Source organism: Megascapheus bottae, chromosome 23 (assembly GCF_031878675.1).
Source record: "Megascapheus bottae isolate mThoBot1 chromosome 23, mThoBot2.hap1, whole genome shotgun sequence".
NCBI lineage: Eukaryota > Metazoa > Chordata > Mammalia > Rodentia > Geomyidae > Megascapheus > Megascapheus bottae.
Genome location: NC_143531.1, coordinates 14,079,698 through 14,102,597, shown reverse-complemented (window position 1 = coordinate 14,102,597; position 22,900 = coordinate 14,079,698). Strand labels below are relative to the sequence as shown.

Below are 22,900 nucleotides of genomic sequence, written 5' to 3'. Positions count from 1 at the left end.
TGCTTTCTCTTTCCCCAAAGACATATGAAACATGTCTCTATGTTTTTCCCTTCTAAAACCCACAGCCTCCCTACAATAGCTTTTATAAGGATGTTGTTAAAAACAAAGGTTACAAAATTGCAACTGGACTTTATTTTCATAATTCAGTCTAATTAAATGAATTCACCACATAGTCACACATTAGTTTGCTTTGCTCTCAGAAAAAGTTGCCTGGATATTTACAGGTAGATCTATGGGAATTCATCTGACAGGTACAAGCCACACCTTCCTCAGACTCCTCCTACTTTACTGCCTCTGCCTCTCAATGAAGAAGCAAAGTAGTACAGGCAGTAAAGCAGGGCCAGGGCCCCAAGAAGGCCTGCAGAAACTAATGGAATTACATGTTTGTTATTTATGTGAGGTGATGAGGCAATGAGACTTGTAAATAAAAATATCAGCAGGCCTAGCTATGTTTCTGAGGGGACTGTATGGATGTGTGGTGGGCAGGTAGTTGTATGAGAAGACTGATAGAGATTGAAAGTTTGTGATTTCTGCAGTTATTTCGAGCTGCAACAATTGCCCTTTTATTGATGATTCAGAAAAGGTATTTATCTTATTTAGAACAGGTCTTTACAAGTTCTGAACTTTGCAAAGTAGCAGCATCAGGATATGCAGAGGCAAATACAGGAGCAGATTCACGTGGTGCCTGCTGTGAGCCTGAATTTTAAAGTAGAATTTGGGCAAAAACATTTTCCTTTGAACAAATTCAAGGTTTGTCAACAAAAACAACTCCCCATTCAACAGTTAGCTAAAAGAATGTAACATTAACAATGCTCATGTTAATAGTAAGAACATGACTAAGATAAAAGGGTGGGAGCATATAAAAGAGACCACATACAATATATACAGATATTGAAATACCTTTAATATAAAATCCTTGCAGGGAGGAGTTACCATTCATAAGTCAGGTAATGAAAATATTGAGAATATTTCTTTTTGGACAATGCCACCCCTTCCTTTATTTTTTCTCTGTTTCCTCTTGCTGCCCTTACCCCAAATAACAGAGTTCATTTTCTATATAGTATCTACTGAGTACCATGACTGCATTGTGTTAACCCTTTCTCCATTTCTGTGACCCCTGGTACTCCCTTTCAGAAGAAAAAAGGCAGAAAAGAAATTAAAAAGCTAAAAGAAATGGCATCTCCACTACCATTACCACCAACCAAAAAAATCCAATGTTTCCATTTCCTGGGATTCACTGTGATAAATGGCATTGTAAGTGTAAAGTGGAGTTTTGCATTTTCATTCCTGCCCTAAGAGTATGCTCATAACATTCATTTTTTAAAGTGTACTTGAACGTGTCCCAAACAGTGGAAAGAAAGAAAACAACTATGGTCCTGAGTATGTATGGTCTTTCTTTTGCATATATTTTTATTGTAATTAATAGAAGGGTTACATCATATTTGCCAGATAGATCGTGCATTAATTTACATACATTGATACCTTTCACATGTCTTGGTCCCCATTTCCCTCCCCCCCCCACCCCTCATCTTGTTTTCCCCCCCGTTCCCTATCCAATTTCAAATAACCAAATACAAATATATCCGATATATCAGGTAACAAAGTGAGATATTGTAAACAATATGAGATAACCATGGGACAGAAAAAGAGATGAGAGATAACCTTAAGAACAACATTCATTATATGGCTTATGTTTTCTTCCTTTCAAACCAACAAGGAAGGCAGGAGGAAACCTCAGTACAAATATAAGGTTGGCTCTACCACACAGAGGTGTAACTTTGGGAAACTAAGACCATGGTATTTTATTCCATTTTCCACAGGAAAATGAGAGTAGATCATTGTGGGAGAGCCCACTAGCATTATGTGGTCTCCACAAAAACCTTAAGCCATTTCATGGTAATTATGAGGAAAGAGGAGGGATATGTTAAATGGGGATAATTAGGAAGCAGACAAACATACCTCTCAGGTCATTATCCATCCTGTTGCCACATGTGATGTAAGAAGTGTAGGAAAACACCCGGTCAGGGGCAAAATGAAAAGAACTTTAAGGGATTACTTTACTTAAGGGCAGAAGAAAGAGCCAGTTAGATTTAGACTGACAGGAGAAAAATCTCCAACTTACAGCTAAAGAATAACATGAAATTTATCAACTGTATAAAAATATGTTCAACTCTAATAACACCAACACAGTTAAACTGTAAAGGTAACATTAACATGTTACAGATGCTGCATGTTACATTGCAACATGCTACATGTTACAAAGCCATTGCTGTTCAGAAGGAAACAAAAATAACAACCATGGGACATAGTAAGAGCCTTGAGGATCTGGAAGATACTGTATTTATTCTAGCTTCACTCTAAGCAATGCTCTTGACATTGGCACACTGCTATAACTCCACTTCATGATGCTACCACATCTGGAAATCCAGGAGCTTTCTAAGAGTGCTCTCTAAGTATTTTTCTTACAAAAGTAAAATTGGATGTGCATAGCAGGAAAATAAGCACAGTGAAAATCCAATGCACAGGGCAATCACTGACCCAGTACGGCCAGGGCTTACTAACGTACATTAGGCTTGTGCATGTGCCCGGCATGAGCAAGGCTTGTAGTGTTCAATCCCAGAGGATTTCCTCCTAAAGAGGAGAGGGACAAGAAAGAGAAAAAAGAGGGAAAGTATTAACTGTTCATTGCATACTATAATATACATTTACTATAAACCCTTCCACCTATCATAGCAAAACATAGTCAACATCCAATAAAACACGAGTAACTACTTGCTATATATCAGAGTCCTTTCCTTGTAATTCATACTTCTTTACCCAATACTATTTCTAGAGCCACAATAGCTTGTTACTGACTAAAAAGAAGTGGATTCACTTATTTATATAAGAAGAATGTAAACGTGCCTATGTTTGAAGAACAAAACTTGTTGCAATTAACCTCTGAAGGAAAAAAATATGCTCATGTTAATGACCGAAATTATTTGGAATAGTGAAAAACTCACAAAAAGTAAATTAGTGATTCTGAAATGTTCAGGAAACCAATACACCACTTCTGTTTCAAAGGGTTAGCTGGAGAGATCTCTGATTAAGTTTAAGTTGATAATCAAGAGAATCACTTTGAAGTTACATATAATTGTCTTTGGGTCTGTTTCATTTTAGTAAGAAAGACATCAAGAGACTCTAAACTGAACAGGGCTTGTGCTAACCTACAATAATCTTCTCATGAATTACAAGAAGGAAATGTCACAGTGGGCACATACTTTGGACCTCTCCTGATTCATACCATTCCTTACTCTTCCTTGCTGTTTTAGAAGTTAGTTTCCAAAAACACCATTAGTTTCCTTTTCCTGTAAAACTCAAAGACAAGGTTATGTCTTTTTTTTTCCCTCTTCATTCAAGTTTAGTTTAGTAATAAGGAGATCCTTAACTGAAATAACTGTACTTTCACTTGGAACTAAAACAAATGTCAAAAGCAACTCATAAATGAGTCACCTAGAGAGCAGAATTCAGGTGCTAAGGAAACGTACTCAACACAATAGTTTCTAAAATCCTCTGAGATGAACTTTTGAATATTGTGTCATAAATTATAATAGTGATTTTTTGATTTGCCCCAGATGGACAAATATCAAGAAAGCACTGAGTATTATATTGAGGACTGCAAAAGTAAGTGCTTATTCTTGCTAACAAACAACAAAGACCATTTTTCAACCCCTAGCTGGATGCAATGGTACATGAATATCTCCTCACAAGCTATGTGGGAGGCCGAGAATGGGAAGCTCACAGTTCCAATACAACCCTGGCAGAAAAGCCCTGAAACTGTCTCAACAGAGGAAAGTTGGACTCAGTAGTATATGCCTGTGATCCTAGCAACTAAAGAAATTATTTTCTCCACTGGCCATTTTAAAATGGTCACCATCATATTTCATCAGGTATGTTCTACAGAAAATAACAAATGAGCAGAGAAGTTATATTTTAATGTTGCTGTTATTTGCAAGTCTTGACTAATATTTTCCAATGTTGGTCCTCTCTAGAAATTATAGCTAACATTCTGCTTCAAATAAATGATTACAATTGTATCTTACTGGCATAATAACTTAGGTAATAATGGATTCAATTGCATTACTGGGAAATTTTAGAGCTGCCTACAACTTAAGCTAAATGATTAATTAAATATTCAAGGTCACACTTATGTTAGAAATAATATGGTTCTGATAAGGTTCTGGCTTAGTAGTTTAAAATACACTCTGGAAATAATATTATTATATGCCTCCTTCGCTAACTTTTGATGAGAACATTCTTTTTAATTGATGCAACGTCATAAATTTATGGTCACCATGTCAAAATAGAAAATTAACACAGCATATATGACACTATTATATTCCAATATAATACAGCTACTTATAGTAATGATAATCAAGCTGGAAAATTAAATATCAAAGGAAATATTAGATACTCTTAACAACTGAGGATACTTTTAAAAAGATACTCAAAGAAACTAATGTAGTCAGGCGCTGTTGACTTACACCTGTAATCTTAGCTATTTATGCCGCTGAGAGCTAACTGTGATTTAAAGCCAGCCTGGGCAGAAAAGTTTATGAGAATCTTCATTTCCAATTAACCACCAGAAATCCGAAGGTGGTGCTGTGGCTCAAAGTGGTAGAGTGCAAGCCTTGAGACAAAGAGCTCAAGGACAGCGCCCAAGCCATGAATTCACACCACATAACAACAACAACAAACAACCCATAAAACTAATATACCAAGTTCAGCGAAAATAATGCATAAATGAAACACATAAATTAAAACTTCAAATCACCAAAAGAAACTCTTGAAAGTTATATAAATTGTTTTTCTTCTTTTCACTAGCTATAATTTAAGATCTCAAAGTGTACAGGATCTGATAAAAGCATACAGGGAACGCCCATCACACTTGGTAGGTAGTCAGCACAAAATGCACAGTTGACATATAACATAGGAATACATTGCAAAGGACAGGTTAGATGAAATAAAAAGCTATTATATTTAAAGGCTCTGATCAAGAGGATTAGTATTTCAATAATAATGATGGTCATCTCTCAAATATGAGAATGAATATGATTAGATATTCTTTTCTAATAGCTGGACACATGTTTTTCTAATTTTTCTCTATATTGGATAAAATTGAATTTTTTGGATATGAAAAAAAATTTTTTTACTAAAAATATATTATACTTCTATGAAAGCTCAACAATTAAGAATTTTCACCCATTACCAAATCTCTGTGTAAAAAATTATGAAATTACAAGTGTAAGATAAGCTGAATTGCATAAGAAAGTTGTTATAATAATTATCATGATTACTAGGAAGCCTATCAAAATAAAGAGTTGACAATAGTTTGCTTGTGTCTCATGAGCAAAATGTAGAATTTGGGCTAAACTACCTCTCAGGAGATTATTTACTCATTGTAAGTGATCACATTGAGCTATGCTATGCTTTCCTTTATTTCTAAGATGATGAAACTGGACAAAGATGAAAGCAGTCCAATCTTACCTTAAAAAGGTAATATATAAAAGGATATCCAGGACTGCTAAGTTAAATGATAAACTAACATTTCACTGATATTCAGCAAAATCAAATAAAATTAAACAATTATTAAGCATCTAATAAATGCAGGCACTGGGATAGATAATATGGTTGCTTTTGATAAGTTTCAGATACAGTGATTTTCCATGAGGAATTTGTAATCTATATCATTAGATAGCAAACGTAAGAAACAAGTTGCTACGTAATATAAGGAAAAGGGAAAATCTTGTGATTTGAAGATCAAGGAAATCTCAGAGGACATAGCCTTGAGCCTCCTCTTGAGAAATGTATAGAATTTAAGTCAAAGGAAAAAAAAAACAGAAGACATACTTCAAGTAATAGAAATTCCATTATATATCCTATGGTGGAGAAACAAAATAATCTATATTCATTTTTTTAAAAGAACAATACATTAGCCTCTACCTCGAAAATGGTAGTTCCTATGGTAGTATTTAGGATTATATATGTGCATAACAATGTCTATGGAAGATATCAGTTGATTCTTATTTCATATTAGAACATAGGTTCTCCATTGTATAATGGCTTATACAATGGCTTAAATGAGAACCATTTTTTAAAAAAATTTTAAGTAACTTGGTCTAATGGGAAAATACACAATGCTGGGATGTACAAATCCTTCTATGACGATGCATCACCAGACTCAATACTACTTCTGTCTTATGGTCAGGATCCTATGTATATACTGGTAAGAGGCGGAAAGGGTAATAAGAATGTATTATAATTCTTACGGGTTGATGTGTTCAAAGCAGAGATATCACTTTTGCCCAAACCCCCTCAATCAGAACTCTGATTAGGTAAGTTAATCATAGCTAGACAGATAGAGACAGACAGACAGACAGATGATAAATAAATAGAATATTAGGAAATTTTAGCCTTTGGTCTAGTTGGCTGGTAATCTGAATCACTTAGAGAATATTTATTAGGAGATAATAAATTGAACAGACTCAGTCCTATAGAACAGTAGTTTATGGTGTCCCCTTATTAAAAACTGCTAAAAAAATTTTGCTTCCTTTATATCTTCTTAAAACCCTATGATCAAATGAACATTGGATGTGTTTCCCTACACATAATAAAACTAAATTAATACTACAGACATGCATCAAAGCAAACATAGAGAAGTCTATTAGGAAATTGCATATAATAAAAATCTGTATTATTATACACATTGCATCTCCTTTCTTGATACAAGCTTTTTCTGCCTGATGTTTTGTGAAAGTCATTCCACAAAAGATGGCAGTGTTGGCAGCAAGTGTGTTGCATGGCTTGCTTTCCTACATGTTTGCTGTAGCATCCTACTGCTCTCCTCTACTAGATTCCTCATACATCAAGACACACTTACTCGATGACTCTCGCTCCACTGCTTCTAGAATTATTACCATAAGGAATGATGAGTCAGAGATGCTTTCTGAGTAATGGAGTGGTAATCAAAATTGCACCCTAATGAAATGAATAGGGTATTTTTGTGCAAGATCACTTGAGAGCATAAAATAGTGTGTGTGAGGGTACAGACCAGAAGAATTGTAAATAGAATATAGTTTCTGCCAAATAGAAGTAACAAATAGTGCCTTGTTAAAGGCATGAACTCACAAAGATAATGACAGCTATGTCAGGAAACAGAAGACAAGTGATTCTCATAGATGTCTAGGGGTTTGTGACTTTCTGATCATGGAATGAACATGGAATGAAAGACAATAGAACCTAATTATATATGTTCAACTGAAACAGTAAGTAGAGAAGAAACTATGACTATGCTGATTAGATGTGATATAGATAAAGACAGGTACAGATGAAGAGTCTCAAAGTGCCAGAGGAAATATAAGGTGCTGAACTGAGGCCTAGGCTGGGTAGCCTGTTTTGATTTATCAGGAATGTGTACCACAGATATGTAACTTGCCAAGCTTCAGTTTCTTCCTCCATAACTCTTATATCCACGATGGTAGCCCCTAGCCACATGCAATCATTGAGCACTTTGAACCTGGTGAGTCAGAATAAAATGTACTGCTATGAGAAAATAAGTCATAATTCAAAGGTTTAAACAGAGAAGGGAAGGTATGTATTTCAATAACCTATAAGATACATGTTAAAATGACAATATTTATAGCTTAAGTTATATAAAATATACTATTAGCAAGATTAACTTCAGTTTTTTCTTTAAAAAAATTAAATTACTACTGGGGATCAAACTGCAGTTGTTCTGACCGAGTGCCTCCCTATCAGAGTGATTAGCAATAGAAGCAAGCTCACCAGGCTGTCCTTTACAGGGCATACAGCCCTGGGTGAATTGCAAGGCATGTCTTAGGAGTCTAAAATATGCTCCTTATCATTCTTTAGCTGTGGGTATGCAGGACAAGCACTAGGTGCTTTATCAAGGGTGAGACAAGGGCAGGGCACTCTATCTTGGGCAGGAATCTGAGTCATTCGTGAAGGGAATTATGGCAGGTATGCAGAAATGGGGAAAAAAGAGCCCCCTAAAGAAGGGAAGAAGCCATTCCTGAGTTCAGCAAAAAAGGAGGATCAAAATACATTTTAAAAGATAACTAACCATTATCATGAAATTTTCCTGGTCCTCAAACTTGTATATCAATTTTCTTCTAACCAGAAAAAAAAGTAAAAAAAAATCAGTTAAGAATCAAGCAAATAAACTGTTGGTTTCTTTTACCAATGGACTTTGCAATGAATACTACTTAACCAGTATTTTAGGGGAAGAGAAAGAACAAAGAAGAAAATCATTTTAGAGTTCAGTAGGAAAGCCAGTAAAAAATGAGGTTTAAAGTTAATTTCTTTGAGGGATATTGTTAGAATTTTAAATGTTTATAATTTGTTTCCACATATCTAATATTCCTTGTCATTTCAAATCAATACCTGTAAAGCTGAAGTGTAGACAAAAGACCATGTGGGAAAAGGAAAGAAAAAAAAACAGTATGCATGTATTCATTCATGTTTAAAACATTACTAGGCTTTCGAAAAATTCTAATTGATAAATGGATTCACTATCAGTAACTGTCCTTGTCTAAAAGTCGTATGATATGCAGGGAATAATTTGGCTGCTTACAGTGAAAGTATTGATAGATACTTGTTTCAAAGCATTAGTTTCATGACATCAGAAAACTTCCTATTTAAGATTATAATCAGGTATGATTGGCCAACCTCCTGCCCATAAGGGGACAGAAACTACATTGCCTGGCTGTCCATAATGAGAAATGGAGATACAGCACAGGGGTGGAAAACTTGCCTAGCGTGCACGCACACGCGCACGCGCGCGCACACACACACACACACACACTATAATGACAGGCCAGAATTTTCTAGAATATAAATTCATTGAATCTGAAATCATGGACTAACTCTGTAAATCGATGCCTCAATTTTCTCTCTCTTCCTCTTCCCCTCTCTCTCTCTCTCTCTCTCTCTCTCTCTCTCTCTCTCTCTCTCTCTCTCTCTCTCTCTCTCCCTCTCCCTCTCCCTCTCTCTCCCTCTCTCTCCCTCTCTCTCTCCCTCCCTCTCTCCCTCCCCCCCCCTCTCTTTTTGGCCAGGGCCCAGGCACTGTCCTTGAGCTTTCTACCACTTGAGCCACTTCTGGATTCGTACATACTAGACAAATATTCTACTACTAGGCAACACTTTTGGCCCCAATTTTTTCATCTATAAAATTGAGCACCTAATAGATTTATCTTCCAGAATTAAAATTAATTTGACTTTCTGCTTTAAATAAAACAAAATATTAACTACTGTCTGAAAATGGTTTATATTTCTTCATTGTATGCAAAAGAATAAAGGTATATCTGAGGCCAATCAATACATATTGTTCTGATACAGCATCCCTTAGCCTACAATTTCTTCTTTTCTTCAGCTACATTTGTGATTTGTATAGTGTTCCCTCATTCAAAGACTATTGACATTGTTATTAAGAGAACCCGATCTTTCTAGAAAACTTTAACAAAAAGGTTTACAATGAAACATTCTGAAATCGTCTACAGTCACCAAGGGAAAGAGAAAAGAATTGTCACTGATAAATCTTGCACTATTCTTTTGACTTAAATGTCAGAAAGCAATCTACAGCTGCTCATTCCTGAAAGATATAAAACCCAGATAATGTATCCTTGGTAGTTCTATGAACTGCTATTCTGATAGTAAATCATTAAAATCTGAAAATAGTATATTTGTGCCAGATTGCCAGCGATCAAAAACAAAGAATCATTATTTCAGGAGGGACAACTGAGAAAGGATACTTCTGCATATTTAGTTAGCTTCTTCTAATTTCAGAAGCATCTTTAATGGCTAATAGTTTAATTACTTTGTCAGGAATTAGGAAAAAATGTGCCTTTAACACTGCCACAATTCAGATTTCCAAGTGGAATGGAAATTTTATATCAATAATGCAAACAATTTGCTAACTTTCACCTAGCTTTGATACATATTTCATAAATCTTACCATATAATCTCTTGCAGAAAGCAAAGGCAAGAGTAGTTACGATTAAGCAAACGTCTACCTTTGAAGGGGTTAGCTTTTAATGTTTAAAATACGATGAAGAGAATTTCAAAGGAATAACTGCTGCTTCATGTTCTGACTTTTTTGGTAATCTGTGAGTCACCCTATGATATACCCATATCCAATCAAGATTTACCACTTACACACTCAACAACTCAGGCTATTAGGATTTGAAAGATGATCTTGAATGTCTATGCATTTCTGTGGTAAAAATGTCTGAAGCCTAATTGTCTTTTATTTTGTTTTTATCTAAAGAAGCAGATAATCATGCTAGTAAAGAACAAAGCAAATGGGTATTGCTTTGAGAAAACAGAAAGAAAGGTACAAAAGATCTGTTCTTTGAAAGTGGGAATAAATAATCTTTGCATGTCATTGCAGTCTTTCATGGACACAGGACATAAGTCTGAGATGGCAAGTACAGCTAGATTACAGATGCATACCACCAGATGGCATCTCAAATCAGGCACCACCTGCAGGGATCCCAAGCTTTACTGTTTTATGAATTCCAAATGGATTCTTTAATATTATAATGTCTAAGGCTCATCATCAAATCTAAATGAAACCTAACAACAATGCTGTCTTTAAAAATAGTGTCTTGAATATAATAACAACATGAATTTGAAAAGAAATGGTGTGTTAATAAAACTATCTTTTTTGCCTCTCAAAAAAATCATTACAAATTGAACCTGAAAAGGAAAGCTCAGCATCATTTTATGCTTGCTTAACTTCTGTGTACAATTTTCCCTTCTATTTTTTCAGCATTTTCTTTACTGTAAAGAAGAAAGGAAGCAGTACAGAAACACAGAGCATGAAGAAGAAAAAAACTTAAGAGCTTTGATTTCCTTCCTCTGGAACTTGAAGTTCAAAAGGCCTTGCTGTCTAATTTTGCCTGTCTGCCTCAGTGTTCCAGGACTTTAAGCACGAAGAAAAACCACACTGTATATTTAATTCTACAAGAAAGTATGGACATGATGTTCCAAAATCAAAATACAATTTTCTTTCTTAAAAATTTCTGAAAAATGCTGACTATTCCTTTGATGGAGGCTTGCTATTCTTTCTCCATTTTGTACAAAAAACATTTTGCTATAAATGTTATTCTCATAGGATAAAAGGATCTTATAGTGGTATTTGTTTTCTGAATATTTTTAAAATTATTTTTAAGTAGCTATACAAAGGAGAAGCCATTCAGCAAAGCAGCTTATAAATGCAGTGTGATCAATGCCACCCCTTTCAACATTGTCACTCATCCCTCCACAATCACCCCCCTTCCCTTATTTATCTTCATTTTAAGTTATACATTTACTTATTTATTTTTATTTTTGCCAGTCCTGGGTTGAGGGGCCTGAGCACTCTCCTTGGACTTTCTCAAAGCTAGAGCTCTACCACTTGAGCCTCAGCACCACTTCCGGCTTTTTTCTATGAATGTGGTACTGAGGAATCGAACCCGGGTCTTCATGCATGCTAGGCAAGCACTTTAACCACTAGGCCAAACTCCCGGCAGAGTCATAGGTTTTTATGTCTATATAGTTATGTTTATATTTCCATTACCATGTCTATAGCTTTGGGTATGCAGTTATTGAGTCGTTGCTCTTGTACTCTTGGATTTAATAGCCACATATTAGGGATACCATGCGCCTTTTGTTCCTTAGGTCTTGACTTGTCTCACTTAACATGATTCGCTCTAGGTTCATCCATTTCCCTGCGAATGCCATTATTTTATTTTGTCTGTTGGCTATGTAGAATTTCATTGTGTATATATACCACATTTTCTGTATCCATTCATCTGCAGTAGGGCATCTGGATTGTTTCCATCGCCTGGCTATTGTGAATAGCAGAGATGAACATAGTTGAGCAGGTGTCTTTGTAATATCTTGGGACATGATGTTTAGGATAGATGCCCAGAAGTGGTATGGCGGGAAGGTCTATATTCAGTTCTTTAAGAAAACTCGACACTGCTTTCCAGAGTGGCTGAACTAGTTTACAATCCCACCAGCAGTGTAGTAGGGTTCCTTTTTCTCCACAACCCCACCAGCAACTGTCATTGTCTGAGTTCAAAATCTTGGCCATTCTTGTTGGGGTAAGGTGGTATCTTAGGGTTGTTTTTATTTCCATTTCCTTTATGACCATGAATGATGAACATTTTCTCATATGCTTTTCTGCCATTTTAATCTCTTTTTCTGATAAGCCTCTCTTTAGTTCCCTTGCCCATTTAGTGAATGGTTTATTGGGTTTAGGGGGGAGTAGTTTCTTGAGTTCCCTGTAGATACTGGATATTAAGCATTTGTCAGATGTATTGTTGGTGAATATCTTTTCCCAGTTGGTTGGCTGTCTCTCTACTTTTGCAACTATGTTTTTATCTGTACAGAAACTTTTTATTTTTAGGTAGTCCCATTTATTGAGTCTCTCCAATCTGTTGTGACCCTGGGATTCTGTTCAGGAATTTTTTGCCTATGCCTACGAGGCCAGTGTCTCTCCTACTTTATCATGTAGCAGTTTCACGGTTTCCGGTCTGACATTGAGGTCTTTGATCCACTTTGAGTTAATGCCTGTGCATGGAGACAGGCTAGGGTCAATTTTTAGTTTTCTGCATGTGGCTGCCCAATTTTACCAGCACCAATAATTGAATAGGCTGTGTTTGTTCCACTGTATATCTTTGGCTCCTTTGTCAAATACAATTTGCCTATACGTATGTGGTTCTATTTCTGGGTCTTCTATTCTGTTCCACTGATCTTCTGGTCTGTTTTTGTGCCAATACCAAGCAGTTTTTGTTATTATGGCTCTATAGTAGAGTTTGAAGTCTGGTATTGTAATACCACCAGCATTGCTTTTTTTGCCTAGAATTGTTTTGGCTATTCTAGGTCTTTTCTTATTCCATATGAATCTTTGGATTCTATCTTATATTTCCGTAAAGAATATCTTTGGGATTTTGATGGGGATTGCATTGAATTTGCGTATCAGTTTTGGCAGTATAGCCATTTTCACTATGTTGGTTCTCCCTAACCATGAGCATGGGATGTCTTTCCATTTCCTAGTGTCCTCTTTCATTTCTTTCGTTAGGCTTTTATAGTTTTCATTGAATAATTCCTTTACATCTTTGGTTAAGTATATTCCTAAGTATTTTATTCTCTTTGGGGCTATTACGAATGGGATCATTTTCTTGATTTGGCCTTCTGTTTGTGTATTGTTGGTATACAAGAAGGCTACTGACTTCTGAAGGTTAATTTTATATCCTGCCACTTTGCTAAAGTAGTTTATTAATTCTAGAAGTTTGGGAGTGGAATTTGTTGGGTCACTCAAATAGAGGATCATGTCATCTGCGAATAGGGATAGTTTAATTTCTTCTTTCCCTCTGTGGATCCCTTTGATGTCCTTTTCTTTCCTTATTGCTCTGGCTAAGGGTTCCAGCACTATATTGAAGAGAAGTGGAGAGAGTGGGCATCCCTGTCTAGTTCCTGATTTTAAGGTGAATGGTTCCAGTATTTCACCATTTAGTATAATACTGGCTGTAGGTTTTTCATACATGGCTTTCACTATTTTAAGGAATGTACCTCTTATTCCTATTTTTTCTAGTGCTTTCAACATGAATGGATGTTGTATTTTGTCAAATGCCTTCTCCTCATCCAGAGAAATTATCATATGATTCTTATCCTTAGCTCTATTGATGTGATGTATTATATTGATTGATTTGCGAATGTTAAACCAGCCTTGCATCTGTGGGATGAAGCCTACTTGATCACAGTGTATGATTTTTTAAATTTGTTTCTGGATTCTGTTGGCCAATATTTTATTGAGGAGTTTTGCGTCTGTGTTCATTAGAGAGATAGGTCTGTAGTTTTCTTTTTTTGTTGGGTCTTTCCCTGGTTTGGGGATGAGAGTAATATTAGCTTTATAAAATGAGTTTGGTATTACTCCTTCTGTTTCTATTTCTCGGAAGAGTTTCAAGAGTATAGGTGTTATTTCATCTTTAAATGTCTTGTAGAATTCCGCAGTGAATCCTTCTGGACCTGGGCTCTTTTTGGTTGGCATTTCCCTGATTGCTTCCACAATTTCGTTTTAGGAGATTGGTTTGTTCAATTTGTTTACCTTATCGCTGTTCAGTGTAGATAGCCTATATTTATTTAAGAAATCATCCATTTCTACTAGATTTTCTTGTTTTTTTGAATATAGGTCCTGATAGTACCTATTCATTATGAACTGAATTTCTCGGGAATCAGTTCCCTTGGGGTCTCTAATCTTATTTGTTTGAGTCTCCCCTTTCCTTTTTTTTTGATTAATCTTGCCAGGGGTCTGTCAATTTTGTTGACTCTTTCAAAGAACCAACTTTTGATTTATCAATTTTTTGTATAGTAGATCTTATTTCAATCTCTGTATTTCTGATTTTATTTTTGTTATTTCTGTCCTTCTAGTTATTTTAGAGTTAACTTTTTCTTGCTCCTCTAGGTGTTTCATTTTTTTTTAGGTTATTTACATGCTCTTCTTCTGTCTTTTTAATATGGACTCCTAGTGTAATAAATTTGCCTCTTAGAACTGCCTTTGCTGTGTCCCATAAGTTCCTTTGTGATGTTTCTTGATTGTCATTATGTTCAAGGAAGTTTTTAATTTCATTTCTGATCTGATCTGTTACCCAGGAGTTATTCAGAAGTGCCTTTTTCAGTTTGCAAGTGATTGAATGTTTTTTAAGTTTGACTGCATTGTTTAGAATTAGTCTGACTCTACTGTGGTCTAATAGAATGCATGGGATTATATCAGTCCTCTTGTATCTGCTTAAGTTTTCTGTATGAACTATTATATGATCTATTTTGGAGTGTGTTCCATGTGCTGCTGAGAAAAATGTAAAAAGTTTCGCCCTTGGGTGGAAGACTCTGTGTATATCTGTTAAGCACAGCTGGGCTATGGTGTCGTTTAAGTCGATGGTATGTTTGCTTATCTTTTGTTGACTTGATCTGTCATTTGTTGAGAGTGGTATATTGAGGTCTCCCACTATGATTGTGTTTGAGTCTATCTTGTTCTGTAATTCTAAGAGAGTTTGTTTGATGAGATGTTGTATTCTTTGAGAAATACAGGCAGGGGATTTTAATATATTTTACTAGTCTTCAAAAGAATAGGTATTCTTTTTTTCATATATTTTTATTGTAATTAATAGAAGGGTTACATTATATTCACCAGATAGAAGGTGCATTACTTCACATACATTGATACCTTTTCTCATGTCTTGATAGAATAGGTGTTCTTATTCCAAGGTACTATTTTCAAATCTTAGGAACAATTCTGATGAAACCAATTTACAAATAATGCCCTATTGACAGTTCTTGAACTTTTCCCATTTGTAAAACGTAACATCTCTTGGGAAATTACAAGGTCATAGTGTTTATAATGGAATTGTAATAGTCATCAAATGCTTCTTGTGAATGGTATTAAATTTTCATTGAATGTCATAGACTACAGCTGATTTGTACATGCAAATGTGGAATTCTCATGGCTCAGCCACAGGAACTATCCATTTTCTCTGGACCCACAGAGGTCTTTCTTTGATCCTTTACAAACTAACCTAGTTGGGCCAAGAGTGTGGGCTAGTGGTAGAGAGCTTGCCTAGCATGCATGAAGTCTCTGGTTTGATTCCTTGGTACCACATACACAGAAAAAGGCAGAAGTGGTGCTGAGTCTGAAGTAGTAGAACACTAGCCTTGAGAAAGCTCAAGGACAGGGCCCGGGCCCTGAGTTCAAGGCCCAGGCCTGTCAAAACAAAACAAAAACCCAATGTGCCTAGTAAATATTTGCCTGAGTAATGAGTAAATTCCTATAGAGTTCTCTTCAACATGCTTTTATTGAGAAACACTAGCTATATACACTCTAGCTACAATATACTAAGCACTGTTCTTTCTCTACCTTCCCCCATCATGTAATAGCAATACATTTTTACTTAAAATATAGTTATAAAGAACAGTAATTTATTCCCTCTATTTTTGAGAATCTTTAACATCAGTATTGTTCTCATAGGTTTCTTCAGTAACCAATAGGAAAAATTTTTGAATGTACTGAAAACATCCTGTAGTACAGAAGGTATAACAGCATATGTAAAATTGTAAATATGAGTTATATAGACCAAGGCCTGAAAACAGATCAATCCAAGCACTTTAAAACAGTGGTTCCCACACTGTGGTAAGCTGACCAAGAGCGTCTTTATGAACATCAAATTCTCAAGCCCTTCTCTGGTCCTACTTCAGAGCCAATGACCCTAAAATCTGGAAATCAGAATTGGTGATTTGTGGATCACAAAGTTGTACAGGTGTTTCTAATTTGTGTTTAAGTCTGGAAACACTGACTGGCTCTTTTCTCTCCCTTTTCTCATCTGCAAATGGGTTCCCTAGGAACAATTTACACAAGACCAGAGAGGTGAACAGATCAACAAATCAATGAGAAGGACTCTGGCTTACATGCAAAGGCCTAAATTAGGGAGAATAAAGGCAAGAAAATGATGTGCTCCTGCCACAGGCTGGGACAGAAACACACTGACTTGCCAGCAGTAGGCTGGGTACCAAAATAGGCCTCTGAGTGCAGAGCAGGCCTGAGAGATTTGGCCTCTGAAACTGCAAGCAGGCAAAATGACCCAGAAGTAATATTTTATCCCCATGAACCAAGGCCATGGTGCTTCATAATGACAAATGATAGTATGCAATGAATAAACACTGATCTTTTAGGTCCCGATCAGATTCCAATCCCCACTTAACTCTCCCCAGAGTCCAGGCAAGGGGAATTCTCCTAATTGACGTCAGCTGCTGTAAGGGAAGGAATGCCATGACCTTAAACTTGGCCACTGGTCCACTCTCACAGCCAGGAACAAAGCCAGAGGGTTCTCCTGGCAACTGCCTGACACGCTAAATGGCAGGCCCAGCCACTGAGGGAATCCTTTTTCTGCCACAGGGACAAATCCCCCACTGCAGGAAACAGACAAAGTGGAGAGATTAGCAGTTCGCCCAGCTGATGCTGGCCTATCCTTTCCGTCCAGAGAGCAGAAAATGAAGTCCAAATCAGTCTACTCAGAAAGCTAACCTCCAGATCTGCCTTTGCTTTATAAATGAGTGGAAAGTTCTCTGCTATGTCAAAGGGAAAACAGGAAAATCTGAGCACAAAGAAATATAGCAAACTGGCCATCCTCAGAGACTTTAATAGAAACTTATTATTTTTTAATTCATACTTTACAGATATTTGATTTTAAAACTTATAAATCAACATTAAGTCATTTTTTTAAAATGGTCCTGCAATTATAAAACAAAAAATGAATCAAATGCTGTCAAAGCAAATAAATCTTTCTCCCAGGAATGCTTCCCCAACCTACCCTCGTCTCTTGCTAGATACTAACTCTGCCATTTATTTTATTATGACACTCCCTAGTTCAAAGTTCTCAACTTGCCACTGTAGTACAGGGTGTAACCCTGGTCTTTCTGCCTTTCTTTCATTCTCCTCTCTTCCTCCACTTCTCAAATATCTGTCTAAAATGAACCTTCAAGGACATACATTGTCATTCTACAAAAGATGTTTGTGTTATTAATACATCCTCATCTTTACCAAGAAAATCCTTTGTGGCTTTATTTTTTAACATGGCAGAAGTTCAGACTAAATTTATAACCATTCAGATATCACATAATTTCTCAATACTTTCTTGGTTCTTACACCCCTTTTTCTGACACCTGTATTATAGTTATTAACAAAATATACAATTATTAATTAATATATCTAGCTCCCTCACTAGACATTTAGTGACCTAGTCAAGAATGATATGATATGTGTTTTATCATCCACAGTCTCAATTTTCTAGAGTTCTCAACCCACATACAGGACTGGTAGGATTGTAGCTAGTTCAATATTTCTTAAAATCAAAGACGAAATACAATCAATGAACATAATCAGGGAAACCTTAGCTATTCAGAAGACAGAATTTTTTCCCCAAATATAAATTAGCTATATTCTTTTGGGTGTTTCCTAATAAGCTTGAATAATCAGGTCAGATCCTTTTATTCAATCAATGGCTGAAATACTTATCTTTTGGTAAATGCATGTTTCTGTTTTTCCTATTTTATTCAGAGCCCTTGAAAGGCCAGGAATGAACTAGGTCATATCCACACCTACATAAAAAAAAATCACCTCCTCTAAGAAAATGTCCAATAAAGTTTCCTTCAGTTGAATTAACAAACTGAATCGCTATACACATAATTGACCACATTTTTATTTTCCCTTTTGGGAGTACTAAAGTTTGGACTCAGGGTCTCCTACTTGCTAGGCAGGTGCTATTCTGCTGATCTATGACATCAGTTCTTTTTTATACTGGTTATTTCTGAGTCAAGATCTCATTTCCTATCCTGACATGTGCCTGGACTATAATCCACCTATTTTAAGTTTCTCAGCATAGCTAGGATAACAAGTGTATGTCACCACACCCAGCTTTTCCTTATGAGATAAGAGTCTCATGAACTTTTCTGTTGGAACTGGCTTCAAATCATGATCCATCCAATCCTCCTACACAAGCAAGCACTAAAAGTATGAGCCACCAGTGCTCAATGACATTTTTTTTGTTTTTATTTATTTTTATTTTTTTGCCAATCCTGGGGCTTGAACCCAGGGCCTGAGCACTGCTCTTGGGTTTTCTCAAAGCTAGAGTTCTACCAGTTGAGCTACAGTACCACTTCCACCTTTTCCATGTATATGGTACCAAAGAACAGAACCTAGGTCTTCCTGCATGCTAGGCAAGAAACTCTTCTACTAGGTCAAACTCCTGGACCCTTGATGACAATTTTTAATGTTCCATTTGTACATTTGCAAGGGGATAACTGTATATACAACTCAATTTTCCAGAAGAAAGTCAGAGAGAGAAAATATTTTTCTTCCCCAAAATATGATTCACTCACAACTATGCACTTTTGATTTAAGTCTCCTAAGTGAGTACTACAATTCTAATTAGGCAAATTAGCTTAGAGGAAAGTTGCTCTTACATTAGGATTCCCTTGTTTTGCCTGGGGACCCATAGAACAGCTTGCCTTCCATCCTGAACCCACACTCCCCTGCCTGTGGGCAAGTCCTATGTGACTGTCCTGTTACTGTAGGCAGCTTCCTGACTCATTTATCTTCCCCAAATGTACAGAGATTTAAAGGGGAAAAATGTCCTAGATGAGCCCAAATCATTCAAACAAGACTAGGGCAGAGGGAGGGGAGTTAGAGGGGTGAGTGTAGTACTATAGAAAGGAATAAGGTTCAATAAAAAAGAATAGGATTCGAGACATTTTCAGACTGCTCCTTGTGCTTTCCTCTAAAATAGACAAAGCCTAATCCAAGAAAAGAGATACTAACTTATTCAAGAAAACACTTTATTCTAAAATTGTTTATATGTTTTTTAAGCCGTAATTATAATTTCCATTAATACCTACTAGGCTTACTAGTGAATTTAATACAAGTTCTTCAATGGAAACTGCAAATTATCAAATGAAATGGAGAAAAAAATTAACCAAATAAAATACTATGTCATTTATTCACATCAAGAACAAATGAGCTTAACGATAAAAATGTAATAAATGCTTATATTTTGCCATTAATTGGAGTTAAAAATGACAGTTCATCTGAAAGTGATTTCATAACTCAGGGATTTTAACTAGTATTTAGATACTGAAAAATAATATTTCATATCAAAGAAGGTTAAAAAAAGCAATACTTTGTCCCTACAGTTTGGTTCCTATGAATTGATGGTACTGTCTGTTCTCTATTTTATAAAAATGGAAAAAAAAAATGAAGTTTCATGGTGATAAGCATGGGAAACGTTTATACCCTGATTTAGTAACTGATGGTTCAGCACAGGACAGATACAACCAAAGCATGTTTCTCCTGCTTCCTGATTCTACCCCTGGTCATTCTTCCTCTAAATCAAAAATAAGAAAAGCAGTAGTGTATTGCCAACCAAATAAGGCAAAGAACACCAATGTCTTTGTCATAGAAATCCCTAGGGACGTTTTATTCACCAATGACCTAGTCTGATATTCATAACAGCTTACCTTTTTTCCAACAATTAAATATATATACATATATATATCTAAAGCATAACAGTTTATCAACATATGAAGATTGAGAAAAAAGTAAAAGTATCATCCTCTAGTGTATAACCTACTTTTAATATTCTCTTTCCTTCAAAATGAACAATATGTCCCAATGTTTGGGAATATTTAAGGGGATAAAAAACATTTTAACATTTAACCTGCTGGTTCAGCAAAATTGGCAAAAGTAGAAAATTCTCTAGGTATGAGATGCTCTGATTCCTAATAGTACTTCATTTTTGACTTCAGAGTAGTTTACTTAGACAAAATACATATTTGTCTATAAAGTCATATAAAAAACATTAAGAAAACAAAAATGATTTATATTCTGGATGCCTTCTTGAAATCCCAGCTCCCATGCTTGTTAAACTTCAGTCTGCATCAATCAGCACAAGCCAGAAGACTGATGAAGGGCAGAATGTTGGCCTTGCCCCAGAAAATAGGATTCAACTGTTGCTAGGAAGGTGATGAGAATTAACCGCTATTTAGATACTTAAAAAAATGTTAAGGTTGTCGTATCTAAGAAATGCCACACTGAACTTGACACTTGAAGAAGCAAAGCTTTTAACTTGCTCACTTCCTCCAATGCCATGAAAGGTTATGACACATTGCCTAACTGTGCCCAACAAATAATCTGTGTGCTTTGTTTTCAGTGGCTCCACAAATATCTGAAAGTCACATCACAACTTATTATGCACACCACTATTGAGCACACGGTACCTATGTGGATGAAAAATAAAAATGCTTTTTGCAAGTTTTTCTCCCACATTGTAAAGACACATGATAAATCTAATTTCACCTGAACATAAACACCAAAACTCAACATCTTACCTTCAGAAAGTTGATTTGATCTAAATATTTTTCTTAAAAATGTATTTACTAAGGTGATAATGTGAAAAATATAATTATGACTTCTTGACTTTGTACTCAGATAAAAGTTTGAAAGTCCAATCTAAGGGATGTGTTGCTAATACACTTTATCTGTGTTGAATACACAGATTCAACAGGAAAGTGGAAGGACCCTAAAGTAGCTGAAAAGACTCACTAATAAAATAATCTTGTACCTGATGTTACAAAAAAAGGACATGTAGGCGTGGGGAGGAGGGAAAGGAAGACGAAGGTAAAGACTTACCTGTAACTGGAGCATCGATATCCAGCAAGTTTTTTTCCTGTCGGAGAATTGAAGCACCCTCTGTTATTATTCTCAATGCAACGCTTTCTTCCAGCCTTCCCTCCTTCATGAGATGTGCTTTTAAGATATCCACACGAGGCTTTCCATCATTATCAAACACTTCCTTTGCTGTAAGCCGGTGACTCGGAGGAAACGGAACAGCTGAAAGAGAAAAGATCCAGTTATTACATTAACTAAAACTCAACAACAGACTATATCATCATAACCACCAAACATCCATCCATATCACCCATCATCTAAGGGTGTATTGTTTTTAAGTTTTCACATTAAAACATGATCCAAAAGAAAAGAAAAGCTCCCACATTAAAGCATATTTGAAAATACAGTTTTTTTTTCTCTTGCATCTGAAATATCTTGACTGAGTTCATTTTATTTGTAGTTTTTGGACTTCATTTGCGTCTGAAAGGAACTGCTGACAAAGACTCACAGAAATAATCTGAATACCTGAGAAAACCTAGGCAATATGACTGAAACAGGTTTATTTGATGGAGAAAAGCAAAACTCTTAGATGGTGTTATTGCTTTCAAAAGTGACTGCCTCTGGGTTTTTCAAATGTTAGCAGGCAATGTGATCAACAGTATTGACTCACTTCTGTTCTTTCCTGAATACATAAGCATTAAATATCAATTAAAATACAAATGGATCTTCTCTGTAAATATTTCCTACAAATACAATTTGAATGTTATCATTTACTAGTAGGGTATCTTAAGAGATTTTTTTCCACTTACATCTATCTACAAAAAATGATTATCTTTCTTCAGGTTCATAGGAAAATTTTATTATTTTATTTTGTGTCAGGCAACAAGCAAGTCTATTACTTAAACACTAATGAAGGGCAAAGATGATTCCGGGCATAAAGGAAGTTTCTCTTTAGACACAAGGATAAGAGAAGGGAAGGAAGTTCAACTAGATTTTTTTGTTCCAATTCCAGTCCTGTCTCTTAATTGACTGATCTCCTCACTATATATGAAGAAAGAAGACATTTTTGAGCAAAAGGTGAACATACATGGAAAACAATAGGAAATGAAGATTTTAAGAAGTACATGTATATATGTTACTTTGGGGGAGATCTAGAGATTATGGAGCAGTAAATAAGAGGTAGAAGTAATTAAGGAAATGCTACAAAGCAAATAACACTGCTCAGATTCAAGACCAATCATTCACTGTTTCTCACCCCAAACTTTTTTTTTCTTTATTTGCCAGTCCTGGGGCTGGAACTTAGGGCCTGTGCACTATTCTTGGGCTTTCTCAAGGCTAGTGCTCTACTACTTGAGTCATAGCACCACTTCTAGTTTTTCTATGCATGTGATACTGAACCCAGGACCTTGTGCATGCTAGGCAAGCACTCTACCACTAGCCCACGCTCCAGTCCACCCCCTCAAACCTTCTTAGGGAGACAATGTCTCTGACAACTATAATCCTTTTGTTATCTATGACTCTCTAATGTAGCCCAAACACATTCCCTGAACTCTTAAGGTACCAGATCATACAAAGATCCAGAGTCAGACATAGTGCTATGAATTGATTGTAAATGCCCCACAACCATTTAAAAATTCATTATTT

General features: G+C 35.9%; 1 protein-coding gene across 2 annotated transcripts in view; it reads right to left on the bottom strand.

Annotated features, from left to right (window-relative positions):
* The window catches only part of Ppp3ca (protein phosphatase 3 catalytic subunit alpha), a 238,995-nt gene that overhangs the window by 95,827 nt on the left and 120,268 nt on the right, over positions 1–22,900 (bottom strand). For both annotated transcript variants that reach the window (XM_090356750.1, XM_090356751.1), the window contains exon 2: positions 21,278–21,478. In XM_090356750.1, the coding sequence (XP_090212876.1) occupies positions 21,278–21,478 (201 nt within the window). The remainder of the gene's footprint in view (positions 1–21,277; positions 21,479–22,900) is intronic.